At 42.7% G+C, this 15,720-nt stretch overlaps 1 protein-coding gene across 3 annotated transcripts in view; it reads right to left on the reverse strand.

The window, feature by feature from the left end:
- Positions 1 to 15,720, reverse strand: part of LOC133408365 (membrane-associated guanylate kinase, WW and PDZ domain-containing protein 3-like) — a 120,952-nt gene that overhangs the window by 24,136 nt on the left and 81,096 nt on the right. For all 3 annotated transcript variants that reach the window (XM_061687170.1, XM_061687171.1, XM_061687172.1), the window contains exons 4-8: positions 14,854 to 14,973; positions 7,270 to 7,476; positions 4,284 to 4,446; positions 2,196 to 2,275; positions 829 to 886 (exon numbers count right to left, since the gene is read on the reverse strand). In XM_061687170.1, the coding sequence (XP_061543154.1) occupies positions 829 to 886; positions 2,196 to 2,275; positions 4,284 to 4,446; positions 7,270 to 7,476; positions 14,854 to 14,973 (628 nt within the window). The remainder of the gene's footprint in view (positions 1 to 828; positions 887 to 2,195; positions 2,276 to 4,283; positions 4,447 to 7,269; positions 7,477 to 14,853; positions 14,974 to 15,720) is intronic.

Here is a 15,720-nt window from a genome sequence, read left to right on the forward strand (position 1 = left end):
GCACAACTATACTTGTGGAGCACTTTTATATTAGTACATGTACTGTATAATTGTAATAGTTTGTGTTATACATGTGATATGGTACATGTGTTTGTTGTTTGATAGCTCAGTAGCACAAGTCCTTTTTTAACTTTTCAAAACCAATAAAAAAAATCCCAATTTACTTATGCAAATATTTTCATTGTTTTTTCGACATCAAGTACCACCTCAAAAATACTTGGCTTTCCAAGTACCCCCATAATGACAAACATTAAAATATAGTGGCTTTATTCCTAAAAAGTATATTCAATATTTTTGCTAGCCCCTGTTACGTTAGGCACAGTTTGAACATTAACACTGTGCTCAAATACAGGAAAATTAAACTGTACTTTAATAATGATTCAATTAAAATGTACTGAAAATAAAAGTTCAATAAAAAAATCCCAAATAAAATATTTTAAAACATTGATAAATTATTACATGCAAATGTATTTAAAAGTTAAAATACAACTGAATTGTACTTAAGAAATGCACTGTACTGGATTTTAGAAAAAGAAAGGTGAAGACATTTTATTTCAGTAATTTTTGTGTGTGTATACCTTTAGCGGGAGGTCATAGTAATATTTACAATAGAAAAAGGAGGCTGCCACTTGACGTGTTTATTTTTTAGACAGTATATTGACGAATGCCGTTGCGTGTACTAATGTATTCCGCCACGTGGTAAGCACGCTGTTGAAGTGGGCCTTGGGAATCTGAAAGGAAGCGACGCGTCAAGGGCGCACTGTTTGCTACCGCGCCCGGCGGTGTTCTTTGGGGAAGAAAAAAAAGGCATGAATCAATAAGACTTACTCCACGTAGTATGTGCCGTATTGCGGGTCGTCAATTTCCTCCCAGCCGTAAGGTAACTCTGCAGCGAGAGAGAGAGAAAAGACAGAAGCACCGTGTTTAGAAGACAAGCGTCATCAGGGTCTCATGTTGTTTGACTTGGAAACATCCCGGGATCATTTAGAGAACATTTGGAGCAAACAGATGAGGCAGAAGGAGGGAACAAAGGCGGGAGAGAGAAAGGAGCTCTTCATGCAAGAGGAAGCTTTTCAGAGAGCTTGCTTTCTCTAAGCCTGCCTGTAATAGTCCATTAAAAAACAGGCCGGGAGAATCCCACTGGTTGGCTTCAAGCTCGGGGTGCACTTAAGTTAAGGCCTCTATTAGCATCCTGAGATGTGATGTCACTATTGGAATTCATCATCACGTGAGGAAGCTGTTCTTGACTTGTCTTCTTTGGACAGGCAAGCCGAACTGATGAGTTCGAGAACTTTGAGGAAAACGCATGTGGAGTCAACACATGACACCACACGACCCCGCGGATCCCGCATAACTCTTCTTCGAGGCTGATCTCAACGACTTTTAACAATCTCCACGCAGTTTATTCTCTGAGGACAGCAAGTCTGTCTCGCAGTTCTGTGGTTAAGGGTTTGAATCTCGGCTCGGGCTTTTCTGTGTGGAGTTTGCATGTTCTCCCCGTACTTGCGAGAGTTTTCTCCTGGTACTCTGGCTTCCTCCCACGTTCCAAAAACATGTCAGGTTCACTGAAGACTAAATTGTCCAAAGTGTGAATGTACCCTGCGATTGGGTGGCAAGTGGTCCAAGGTGTAGCCCGCAATCTTGCCCAAAGTCATCTGGGATTGGCACCAGCTCATTGCAGTAAATGGATGGACTATTGTCTTTTCTACGTAAACTATAGTATCTGGGAAATACTTAATAAAAAGCGCCATGTGTAACTATTCTGAAGTGGAACCTCTAAGTGTGCGCAATCCGAGACACTAGTCCTATTTGTTCCCACCAAAAATAATAAAAATAGCTATAATGTGTTCTATGGTCAACCCGTCACCATCCAAAAACCTTTATTAACTTTTCAGGCAAAGTTCTACAGGGGACTTGTTATGGAAAATTGACCTTTGAGTGGCTTGTATACAAGTTGTGAGGTTTCTGGCGTGCCTGCCTACCCATGTAGTGTAAAATTAAACAATCAAATAAATATTTCATTATCTACCTATTTTTCAAAATCAGCCAGTGGTGGATTTGCACAAGCACTATACATTTGCAGTCCGGACGCAATACGTTTTGTCGGACGCCTCGATTAGTATGAGCTAATAGCATTTGCTTTTGATAAGCGGCACATACTTGACGACGTCATTGATGATACGGTCAATACGTACCTCCATCCTCGCACTTCTCGGGGGGCTTTGCCTTCTTGGCCAAGCGGGGGTCCAACCACGTGGTTGTCTTGGTGTTGTGACTGCGGCGCACAGGGAGCAGATAATGCCACCAATAAGAAGGGCCACACCACACCCAAAACATTACAATAGAACAATATTGCATTTCCTGAAATGCAGTCACAAGACTGTTGGGACGGTTTATTATTTACACCCCAGAAAAATGGGGAAAAATGTGGAGGAGTCGTTATTTACAGTTTATTAAGCCACAAATATACTGGTCCAGCCCATTTGAGATCAAATTGGGGGGTGGGAGTAAGTAACAAGCAAGTCTCAAGTCACTGCGGGAAAAAAATTCAGCAAGTCAAGTCGAGTCAAGTCATTACTTGGTTTAAGCAATTTGAAAGTCCCCATAAATCATAACACTAAAAAAAAAAAAAAAAAAAAAGTATTCACACCTTAAAACGTTAAATGAACAACAACTGAGATTATGATTGAGGGAATTTATTGGACTGAATTGTATTTCAAACTCAATTGAAGTCAACTTTATTTCTGAACAAACACTGCTGCGTACTTTTTGGTGACAGCCTTGTAACTCAATCCTACAGCACTTAAGAGAACACCATCCATCCATCCATCCATCCATCCATTTTCTGAGCCGCTTCTCCTCACTAGGGTCGCGGGCGTGCTGGATCCAGCTATCAGCTATCATCGGGCAGGAGGCGGGGTACACCCTGAACTGGTTGCCAGCCAATCGCAGGGCACATACAAACAAACAACCATTCGCACTCACATTCACACCTACGGGCAATTTAGAGTTTTCAATTAACGTGCATGTTTTTGGGATGTGGGAGGAAACCGGAGTGCCCGGAGAAAACCCACGCAGGCACGGGGAGAACATGCAAACTCCACACAGGCGGGGCCGGGGATTGAACCCCGCTCATCAGAACTGTGAGGCTGACGCTCTAACCAGTCGGCCACCGTGCCGCCCTTAAGAGAACACAATTAAGCAAAAGCCAGGACTGTTTTCTGTTGGACAAATATAATTAGATGTGTGCCTAATGAGATGAAGGAATGAAAGATTCATAATTAAGGGAAAAAAAAATACATGACATAAAAATTTTGCCATCCTTGAAAAAAATAAAGTAATGTGAACAAAATCTGCATTACTCCTGTGTCCTCTACTTTAATTAAATCACTCAGTCGGGTTTGTTAATTTATTTAGAAGCACTGAGTCCGGATAATTGACAGGTGTCATTAGATTAAAAGGTTATGTTTCATATGCTGTGGTATTAATTTTAAAATATAGTATATAAAAATATATATATTTTATATATATATATAAAATATTTATCACAGAGCCGACACAACAGATGACATTTTGATGGTGACACTTCATTAAACACGATCAGTAGCATGAAAATGTATTCACACGTAGCTACTCACAATTCGTACTGTACCCAGTAATACTGGAACACACTTTTGTCAAAGACATTTTTCACACGACATATTTTAGGAGTTACTTTCTGCTCTTTCTGCATGAGAGACAGAAAAAAAAAAAAACTAGAGGCTTTTGCGTGCCTATGAACCGAAACCAAAGGTTCGGACAATTATCATAAACCGTCCTACCCCTAGTTACGTTAATTAGCTGTACTAAAATGTTTACAGTTGTGTCTTTAATGCAGGTTTGCCGTCCTCTTTGTGCAGACTTTATCGACAACATAATCCTTGAAGCCAAATTGTATTATCTTTGGAGCTCCTTCCATCGTTTGAGGTTGACCCCTCAAAACTGTCTCAATTAAAATGCAGATTTCCAACTCTAAACCAGAGTTGTCAACTTGTCAAGTCATATAGTTCAAGTCAAAGTCAAGTCAGGTCTCTTGGCTACCGAGCCAAAGTCAAGTCTTTCTGAAGTATTTGGCTAGCAAGTCGCAAGTCATAAAACTGGCAACTCGAGTCGACTTGAGTCAAGTCATTTGACTCGAGTCCCCCCCCCCCCATCTCTGCTGTTGCTCCTGAACTAAAATGAGTGTGACACCGCTATTCTACATCCAATACATACAATGCAATAAGACACAATCACCAACTCACTCGATGAAGTAGACCATGCCCGTCTCCGTGTAAGCCATCTCCCAGTTGAGCGGAAGCGGCTCCAGGCTGTCGTCGCGGGGGAGCGAGCTCCACGTGCGGAAGTCCATGGTGCTGCTGGACTGGGCGTAGCTGGGCACCGCTCGCCTCCAGTCGGCCTTGTGCTCTGCGTGGCGCCGAGCAGAATGCGGGAAGTGATCAGAAGAAGGAAGAAAGTTAGCCCGTTAGCAACCCCTATAACGGAGGAAGGGCCTGCGCAGTTCACGGTAAACATGCATGTGCTGGCGCATGTTTGCCCGCCCGAGGGCCGCTTTGTATTTGCATGTGCAAACACATTTAGCGCTTAGGCCTATATGTATGTCGAAAGTCCCCCCGAGGGGGGCTGCAATGACAGATACGCAACTTCACCATCAAATTGGCCATTTGAGCCTACCGGGCTTGCTCAGTATGCTGATATCGCATACTTTTGTACACAACGCGACGTCTTCTCTTTAATGAGAAACTACTCGACAATAAACAAGAGACTTGCAATAAAAACCCTCCTCGTTCATTCTGTACCCGCGCTCGGAAGCTTTTATTAAAGGAGCATGTGCTTTTCATGTGGTACGCTCACATCGGAGACGCCACGAAAAAAGCAGTATGCACACTTGCATCTAAAATTATTGGTACAGTCAGGCAAATTCCTTTGTTTTTTTTTCTGTGGGTTGGACATTGAAAGATCAACTGTTCAACTTTTGTTTCCAGGTACTTACAACTGAACTGGACAAGAAAAAAATGAAGACGGCTCTCTGGTTTTGATGTTGGTTACACCGCTACTGTAACCCGTATATGAAACTGAGCATAGACATTCCGTGCTATTAACCGGAGGACGCGACGTCGCACCGTAGGACGCGACGTCGCTATGAATGCTTGGGCGCTACAAGCTTCTATTTGGACGCTAGCAGACACCGTTATATGGGCCGATCAGAACCAAGCTCTTTTCCGTTTTTAAAGTTTGGAAGCTGAACGATCCAATCTCAGCAAGGCTCATTTACATTTCGCATTACAATGATAAATCTCAAATGCCAGGCAGAAACAACCAACTAGAATAGCTTGAAAAAGGTAATTCTTGGCATTTCCAACCGAAATTATCACGTGAACCCAATAAAATTCGCCGACTTCAAGCTTTAAACGACTTGTCGACCGATCGGTTCAACCCCTCAAGCATGGTCAACACCGAGATGGAATGGAATGGAACAACAGCCAATTAGGAAGTGATCTGCAGATCAGTTTCCCAGTTAGCCTAGCGCTTCCTCTTTCTTCTTTCCAGCAGTCCGGGTGCCCGATGGCATCATGCCGTCTCTCGTAGGTCAGTCTTGGTACAAAAACGGATACAATCAGGCTTGGGGAAAGGTTGGTTGTGGTAGTGTTAGGGTGGAGCGAGACAGTGCAGTCTGTTTATTTGATGACGATTGCTCATGGGGACGATTTACAGCGCAGACACAGTCATTATATTCCAGCCTACAAGCCGGATCACAATCGACTGATCTGAACTGAACTGCGCTTTGCTGCTTCGGGGCCCACAGAGCGAAAGGCCACACAATGAGGCCAGTTGAGGTCACAGCGGGGTGAATGCCCTGCCAGACTTTACGGAAGGCCCACAAACGGGTCAAGGGGGGTGGGGGGGTGGGGAGATGCTTACAAGTCGAGAGTCAAGAGACTTAACGCTCATATTTTCCATGAAACCTCGTTCTCAATTCGACCGTAACTCTGCCCATCTATGGCCGCCCAGAGAGCAACGGGGCACCGGTTGAAGCAGAGCCATCGTTCGGTGGCCATAAAAAGCACTACAGCATTTTCAGGCAGGATCTTTGTGTGCGTGTGTGTGTGTGTGTGTGTGTATTTGGGTTCAAATATGAGCAAGTTGTTGGATAAACACATGCTGGATTTGTGTGGATCTTCGGTGCAGCTGAGTAAGCAGCAGCGTGAGCCCTCACTGTTAGAACAAGGTAAAAAATAAATAGAAAGGACAAAATCGTCTTAATTCGCCAGCCCCCCCCACATTTCAATCTGAATTCTATCACACTAACAACCAGGATGTCATGCACAATATTTGACCAATTTGACAGTTTTTTTTTTGACTGAGTCCTCAGTGTGAAGGGCTGTCAAAACTGCCTACAAGTATCACATGAAAATGAATAGAATAGGCACATCGGCAAATATTTAACACCGGGTGCTTATGTTAATCTACTTTATATTCGCATAAAAGAGTGCAAGTATTAAACTGCTAACAGTGTACAACTGAACAGGACAAGCTCAAACTTGAAGTGCTTAGAAGTACACTTTTAGGACTTGACATGGACTCATTTAGTCCAGAGAGCAACACAAGTACATGTTCAAGTGCCACTAATGTGCTTATGTTAGCATAATTGCTATTTTAGCTGTATTTATTTGAAGGTGCCCTTACTGTTTTACATTTGCATGATGTGTGCGCTAAGTAGGTATTCACTTTTTATGTAGCTGGACAAGGCCACGCCGCATCCATATTGTGATTTTTACAGAACCATGCTTTGTTTTATCAGTACTACGGTGACCATTATCTTGAGTGATTATCCTATAGTGTGCAATGTGTTAAGAGTGATATTTTTCCCCCCCCTAAACTGCTCTGAAAACAATCACGTTGTTTTAAAAACAATTATCTTTGTTTTATGTTTAGTTTGACAGTAAACTTGAAGTGGGAGTGGCATTAAACAGCTTGAAGCTTCTTTCTTTCTTTCTTTTTTTTTTTTTTTTTTCTCACTCTTTGGCGCGTGTGTACCCACTTACGTAAACTCGACCAGTCTGTTCAGGTTAAGGTCAGACGAACACGTGTTTAACGTCTCAAATCGTGAACAATCTGCAAAAAGTCCTCTTTCCGCTATGATGACGGAGACGGACAGTTACACTGACGCCGCGTGGCTCGTCCTCGCCCGAGGAGACAATATGGCGGGGAAAAGGCCCGTTGACTCACCAGGCAAGCCGTTGACCAGCGGTGGCCTCTCGTCGTCGTCCTCCTCCTCGGGCACGGCGCTGTCCTTGCGGTCCATCTTGCTGACGGAGGTGGTGCGCTTGCGGGGGACGTCGCCGCCGAAGTCCTCGTCGAACAGGACCTGGTCCACCAGGTCGGGCTGAACTAGGTTGGGCTCGGCGGGGGGCTTCGGGGTCCCGTAGAAGTTGCCTTGACAAAAAAGGGAGAAGAAGAAAGATTTTGAACGCAGACCTCAGATGAGCATCCTGGTGGAGAGCATTATATTCCAAATCAGGAGAAAAAAAACTTTTTGGGAAAGTTATTGACCGCAAAGATAACAAATGAAATTGGGGTGTCATTGTTATGGAAAGCCCTTTAAGCATTTATTTGACACCTCTGATTTCCAGGTTAAGGTCTATGTATTACTGTGCTCTTTGTCCTCGATAGTAAGACAATTTAGCACACAAGTAGAACAACTGTGTCTTACAAGTAATGGTTTTTCCACTACTGGATGACATTTCTGGATACTAGTAACACAACTAGATGATAAAAGTGAAGCAAAACTACTAGAGGGCATTATGGTGTAACTAGAAGGATCCAGCAGGCTATTGGGCTTAGTGGTGTTACTAGTGCAGTACAGGAGTTTACTGGTAAGGTTTATATTTGTACTAGTAGGTCAAAAGTGGCACTAGTAGTGGAAAAAACATTTGTTTCCAAACGTTTGTTCCTAGGAACATAGTGGCCCCTAATCTGAAATTTTAACAGCACACGCAGAAAATCTAGGGGCGTACAGTGTAAATAAGTAAATATTGCCAAGTAAATATTCATATTTCCCCTCATTTCATTTTAATTACTGATACATTCTTTGACAAGAAATGCAGAAACCACAATGTTTTAAATTCATATTTTATTGAACAACAAATATAATAAAGAAGTTCTACAGCTCAAATAATAAAAACTTAAAGTTCACGTTTAGGCTGACAGTTTATTTTCAGCATATTTCATGTTCCTCCATGTTGTCGGTATTGACAGCAGAATCTGCAGTTCATTGAATTCACCTCCATGAAAGACCTCAGCCAGGTGAACACAAATTGTTGGAATTGCTGAATTGTCTGACCCGTGAGGACAAAAAGGGTAGTACCACATGGACCTTCAGCTGGATTTGTAGGATATGAATAAATGCTGAATGCTCAAACAGCTTTCCACACACTATGGCCAAGACAGAGACGGGTTATGGACCAACCGTGTTACCTTGAATGATACAAAGACACGACCGAGATTGTCTCTTTGCGTATTGCGTGTCCTCATCAGCGTGCATATTTCACATCGCTTAACCCGCTCCTCCTCCACCACAAGACGCGCACCACGGGGCTGTCGTGACTCATGTAACATTCAAATCACTCTACTTGGAATTTGCAAGCGAACTAATTACACTGTTCATTGAATATAGCAATTAGCTATCTTCCCGGCTTGCCGTCCCCCTTAATGAAGAAAAAGCTTGTGTTACACATGATAAATATTTTGTCAGATAACAGAAGTGAGGGGGAGGATGTGGAGGTATCTAAGTGTAGAAGAATGAGGATGCTCGGCTAAATGGCGCGTTGGCGGATGTGCTCACCTCCATTTATTTGCAGGTAATCCATTTGCAAGGTCGAGCATTTCCCTCCCGTAAGTGATCGCCAAATAAGACTCAGCTGTGCTTTAATCACGATTTTTAATGAGATTAATTAAAGAACAGCGCGTGACACCGTTGGGAAATGCAATTTAATTAGGCTCTGTGGAAAAAAAAAAAAGATTTTTTTTTATTTTGACACAGCTGCACAAGAGAGCAGAAGCTTTTCATGTACTTAACAAGGAACGACGACGTCATAGGCCTGAAGAGGGATGTTGAGCCCATCTTTTTATAGCCGCGTGTTTATCTTGGACTGACATTCTTGAAACACACTTTTCATCTCCAAGCAGGATGATGAACGAGGATGTGGATGGGTGGATGGATGGCTGGCGGTCCAAGCTTGACTGGCACCCTGCGCGAGGTCACCCTTGACAACCCCCCCCCCCCCCCCCCACCGCCATCTCACCACCAAAACACACAACAATATACAATAGCTATTAAAAATATACTTTTTCCCCCTCAAAACATCAAGTACCTGCTGTTACAGTGAGTCACGACTCACAACCCTCCTCTGTTGCATCGATCGATTTGATCTGTGTGACCTGTTGCCCTCTGTGGGGCGCTGCAGGTGTATCAGAGCAAGGAAAAACACACCCAAGAACAGCACCCCCCCCCCCCCCCCAAAAAAAAGCCCTTAACACCCTAAACTCACATTGACTCAAAACAGTCTAGCTCCTGATCCCTGTGCTTCCTTTTTCCACCTCCTGTGCAATATTCAATATGCATTGTGCAAGATCCATATACAGTGGACACCCGTGAAAATCGCGGTTCAGCACCAGCGGATGCACCTATTGGCAGATTTTTATTTTTTTTTTTTTAATTTCCAATTTCTTTTTTTCCATTTATTAAATTTTGTTTTTCTTTTTTGGGGGGGCAACAACAAGAATCGCTGATTGACAATTTATACCTGCTTATTCAAGAATTGTTGGGGGTTAAAAAAATAAATAAATCAACGCAATTATAATGGGCGTCAATTATCCGTGGATGTTCGCTATTCGCGGCCCGGCCCGGCCCGGGCCCCACCCCCCGGCAATATCGGAGGCCCACTGTACTGTGCAGTACATCGGCTGGATTTGCGTTTTTTTTTCCTGGAGTCATATTTCGAAACACTTAAGTCTTAAATATATATAGAAAACCATTTTACATAGCATTGTTTGTGTGTGTGTGTGTGGCCGCACATTATGCACATGCCAGAAACTGCTACTGGATGGATGGACGGATACAAAAGCAAGCCTCTCCAGTCGATCCACCTGCTGTTTACGAGGCGACGCGGTTGTCCGCATTCGTCACAGACGGCTTCATTAGCGAGCGTGAAGATGGCGAGCAGAGATGGAGGAGGCCGCTGGCTAATCTGCCGTCACACGCTACCTGTGTGATTAATGAGGCGCTAACAGGTTACACGCAAGTTACCTCAGATGTTTTCTATAGGTGCCTGCTCGCGTCGAGACACTTCACCATCAATAAATGGTCCTCAAGTACGTGACGGTTCAGTTCAAAATTGAACGGTTTGTCGATAATGACATCCGGAAAATAACCAACATTTTCAGGAAAATTAGAAACCTTTTTACCATGGACCTGTGCGACACTTCAGCAAATCAAGACTTCAGACCCATGAATGGAACATATTTGGACTTCAGAAAGTGGTTACAACCCAATGCTAATGTTTAGTCTACATATTGATTTTATTATAACGGAAGTTATTTCCATACTTTTATGACAGTTAAGAACATAGCGAACTCCCTGCTGTTCGAGTTTTCCAGTTCAACTAATGCACGTCACCGATCTGTTGGTTTCCCTTCCCCGCTGCTTGTTCTGATGTGTCATTTGCCACCAGAAACAAACAATCTGGACGTGTCAGAATTCATTTTCCCGGGCAGATGTCCCTCCAGTTGCACAACACGCAGCTGCCGTCCTTCTGTCGGCGTCGCTAAATAGTAAACCCTTTTATTCAGGGATAGCAACATAGCAAAAAAATGTGAGTAAATGATGATCCCTTGCCCCATTTTCTTGTAATAACTGCCAAAATTCACGCTAAGTATCATATGATGCATTTCTTCGACATGCTCCCTCGACACCAACGACTACTTTCCTATTAGCTACGGCTTTGGTGCCATCGTGTGCCATCTTACGGTGTTACAGAGGGAGCACAAAAACTGTGAGCGACTTTTCAGTGAATAGGTCCCAGAGGGAAAAGAAAAAATGCAAATAGGCAAATATGGGATTTCATGTGCAAAATGTTCAATCTGATGAAAATAGAATGTACATGATCCAAATGACTCCTTTTATCAAATAATTTGCCAAATCATTGAGTTTGTATCATTTACCCACTAACCATAGCAGCGCTTATGACATACCAAAATCACATAATTAAAAATAATGAATAAAATGAAAGAAACTCACTTTAAGACACTTATTGTAAAATAATATTGACCCATATTTCCAATTTCATTACTTATTTATGTTGTTGTTTTTTCTTTTAAGCCCAGTTTTTTTCAAGTTTGTCTCAGCCCCTGGTCGTCACAGTAACAATAGCTGTACAGGCCATTGGCCCAGCACTATATGAGGTGTGCCAAACAAACATCCTCCTCACCTCGCCTCCAATCACGCCTTGCCGGGCACAAATGAGGGCTGTTAAGAAGGTCAGAGTGATTAATAAAAGAGCGGAGAAGAGGGTATTTAAGGGAAATTATGCATATGAACGGTGACTATAAAAGGGGAGGTGGGGGGAAAAGAAAAAAAAAAAGAACGCTATACATGAGCCATTAGCATAATGAGCATCCAGGCAAGTCACTTGAGACTATCAGCGAGACTATTACGGTTATCTCTGAGCCCCATTAGCCCGCTACAGTTTAGTCAGTGTAAAGTGAAGGCACTTGGCAGGAGCCGTAACCGTGCTCACCTGTGACAGAACCCGTCTGACCTTGTTTATATTTCTCTTCACTTCCAAGCGAGAGAGAGAGAGAGCAAGAGAGAGAGAGGAAATGGAGAGCCAGTACGTTAATGCGATTACTTCCACTCCGCCTTGGAGTGCAGGGAGCTCGACACTGGCGGCTCAAGCTTCTGCTGACTGGTTTTTAGTGGGTGGAAAAAAAAGTCCGGAGAGGAGATAAGCATCCCGCAGAGATACGGCGAACACTGACACCTGCCCACCTGTGAAACATTTAGTCAAAAAACATTATATGTAGGCCAGGTGTCCCAACATTCTAAGTACAGTGTAGGGCTCCACTGATTAATTGTTGGGTGATTTTATTAGCTGATATTAGCCCTTTTAAAAATAATCACAAATGGCAATATATTCTAACTTTCTCACGAAACAGTAAATGCTGTCCGTAGGGATAGGTAGGAAGTAAACTACGTGCATGGCTGCCAGAATGTTTTTCCACTGTGAATTGCATCCATCTCTATCCTCTCATGTTACTATTAACACACGTCTGCAAGTATATGTATATGTTGATAACTTTTATGCTAATGCTTAGAGTGCATTATGAGTGTGTTCTTACTGCAATTTCTACTTTCTTGAAAATAGCTCTCTGTTGTGAAGTGAAAACAAATACTATTGGACAAAGGATTGTAAAACAGTTCTGCCTTCTTTGTTGTTGGAAGCATTAAGGGAGCAAAAAAAAAGTATTATTATCAGCCGATTAATAAGTTAGAATCTTTTTCTGCCAAATATTGGAATTGGCCTCCAAAAAAAGTTTTCTAAATCTATAATCGGTCAGGCCCTAAAATACAGTGGAACCGAGTATTTCGGGGAGAACATGCCAACTCCACACAGGAATGCTTCAACAGAGATTCAAACGCAGATCTCGTGACTGCGAGGCAGACCTGCACACCACTATTGCACTATGAAGATCTGGGCGTCGCTTGCGTCTTCATACTCTCCCTTGCTAACCCTTGCTAAGTTTCGCCGTGTTTGGGCTGGGAGGTGACTTGAGACCTCCTGGGAGAAGACGACAGACGTTTTATCACACGGATCAGAGGCTGATGGAAGAAGCTGACGCAACAAGCCCACATCCAGTGGTGCACCTTGCCCGTGGACACACACACACACACACACACACACACACAATAACACACAAGGCGTCTCTCAGCCTTAAGGCGCTTTTCTGGCTGGAGGAGGATTTGGCTTTATCTTTTTAATTCTCCATCATATGGGGAAGAGCGGCGCTCAGATGCCGCCGCTGAATGGGAAGGAGGCAGAAAGCGCCGTGCAGAGTCGGTCCATTCAGGTCACTCGCGAATTGTTGTGGGGAAGAAAAAAAAAGAAAAATCCTCGCCTTTATTTCGCCGCGGTGCGGATTTTCAACGAGAGAGAATGCCCTTCGCTTGACGCGGGCAAGCAGATTATCATGTTATTGGTGTAATCATCGCGCAATGTAAGAGAAATCCCACGCTCCGATCCCTTTATGGAACGAATGCATGGCGACCGCGCCATTTCGCGAGGCCTCAGAATGTAAACCGAGCGCTCCGGTGCAGGTGAAGGCGTCAAATATGAGTGTCAATTTTGAAAAACTAACAAAAGTATCGTTGCCTAACTACAAAGTAAAGCCAACGTACAATAAAAAGTCTATGTGATCGAGAAAATTACTTGGATTTCTTTTCCTGGTCATGTCAGGCCTTTGTTCAGATGCTTGTTGCTAGGCAGCATTTGTTGCCCCAAAAATGTCAATAAAGAATGTGGCATATTGTAGTAATATTCATGTAATGTTTCCACTTAGCCTATGTTTTCCTCACAATATTACAACTTTATTTTTGTGTATTTTAGAGCATTATTCCCTCATAATATGTAATTATTCTCAAATAAAAGCTTTGATAATATTTAACAATGAGATTTTTTGTAACTTTTCTTTAGTTTTTCCCCTCATAATTTTACATAATTTTTGATTTAAAAAAAAAGAACTACATTTGCATATATGGATTGCATATATTCATATGTATTTTTTTCCTGTAACATTAAATTTGGGGATTTTATTTTTTTAAATATAATCACTATTTACAACTTCTATCGTCTTTTTTTTTAAGAGCGTTTAAATATGTTCTCGTTTGGTGGGGCATTGCCCCACCGACTCCTCATGCACAATGACAGCTTATCATAAAGTAAACAGAAAAACACACGCCTATGCCAGTCTGCTTCCCAAGCCACGACGTCGGATTCCCTTTTTTGAAATTTGGAGTTGCGGATTGACGTGTCGATCGTCAGAAAAAAGCACGACTGGCGTGCCTCGGCGCCTCCTGCTGTGCGACAGCGCAGCCAGCTGCTGGGATCAGCAGGTTGGCTGGTTTACATAAGGTCAACATGCAGCGCCACAGCTGCTCAGCACGTCCTCAACACAAGACGCGTTGCCTCCCACAAAAGGCGCGCCGGCAAGACTGCTGCTGGAAGGATGTACATCAACAGAACCGCGTCAGAGATGTCAACTTCCATCACATACAATATGAGCCAATATACAATATGCACTCGTTAAGTCACCCACCTGAAAAAAATTTCTAAAATAATAACATGCACTAACAAATTTAATATGATTAAATTATTTAAAAAAGATACTTGTTAGACAATTATTTTTCAAATAAAAAATAATTAATGCAGGACACATACTTTTAGGATTTGTTTAAAAAAAGTATTGAAAAACAAAAACATGCCCTAACCAATTTTACAGTAATAGTTTTGATTATTAAAAAATAAAAGAAATATTATTATTATTATTACTTGTGTGTATTGTCATGCCTCATTGAAATGGTTAGATAATAATACAGCACTTAATACATGGCAGTCATTATTGTCACCAAACAATACTGTAATTATCCTAATATTATTGGTGCAGTAATTGGATGAAATGCCGCACACTCTGGCTCTTGAGTCCCCACCTGGCTATAAACTGCGCTCCTTCTCTATCAAAACGTGTGATTGCACTCACCATCGTACGTGCCGCTCTCCAGGAGAAGGCCGCTCTCCTCCAGGATCCGGAAGTCTCCGAGGCTGATGAAGTTGTAGTCCACGCCGGGCACCTCCCCCTCCCGAGGGAGCCTGGTGGTGCCTGCGCGAAGCGAAACCGAATCAAACATATTGAATCACTCAAACTTGAAAATTGCCCAGGAACGGCAGCCCGGCGGTCAATTGAAATGCTGCACGCCACACGTCGAGAGCAAACCAATCGTCGGCGCCAACTTCAATGAAATTCTCTATCGTGTAAACAAAGCGATACGGAGGACCATTCATTCCCTCGCTCAGTGGATTTTCTTCAAAGTCGCCTGAAGGACGATAGGAAGCATCGGAGGCGCGTGCGCTCGTTGATTCAGGTTATTATAGATTCATCACACTGGATTTATCCGAATTCAAATGGTACAATTAGAGTATGCTGGCCTATCACACAGCTTTCCCCACTGAAATTTATTGAAATGCCATTCATAGCCCCCCCAAAACACCACTAAATTGTTATTACGTGTTTTTAATAGAGTAAAATAGCACAGTATTTTACATAAGAGAATATAAAAAAAATGAAGTTTTTCAAAAGGGTAAATACTAGTCGTGGGACGTGGCCCCTAAAACCTCATTTGTTTTTTTATTAACAGTGCCGAATGACTAGCGAATCACATTCGAATCGTTTCCTCCGTGTACTATTCCGAAAAAATGAAAAGAAATGAAAAATCCAATTAGATAGTTCGAAAACTATCTATTGACCCGCTACGAGAAAACACCTCCCCGTTTTGACTGACGCATTTTTAGTTGCCGATCTTCCGTACAGAAAGGTTTTCCTTTTACGTTTAAAATGGCTTACTTTAAC

Source organism: Phycodurus eques, chromosome 10 (assembly GCF_024500275.1).
Source record: "Phycodurus eques isolate BA_2022a chromosome 10, UOR_Pequ_1.1, whole genome shotgun sequence".
In the NCBI taxonomy this organism is placed as follows: domain Eukaryota; kingdom Metazoa; phylum Chordata; class Actinopteri; order Syngnathiformes; family Syngnathidae; genus Phycodurus; species Phycodurus eques.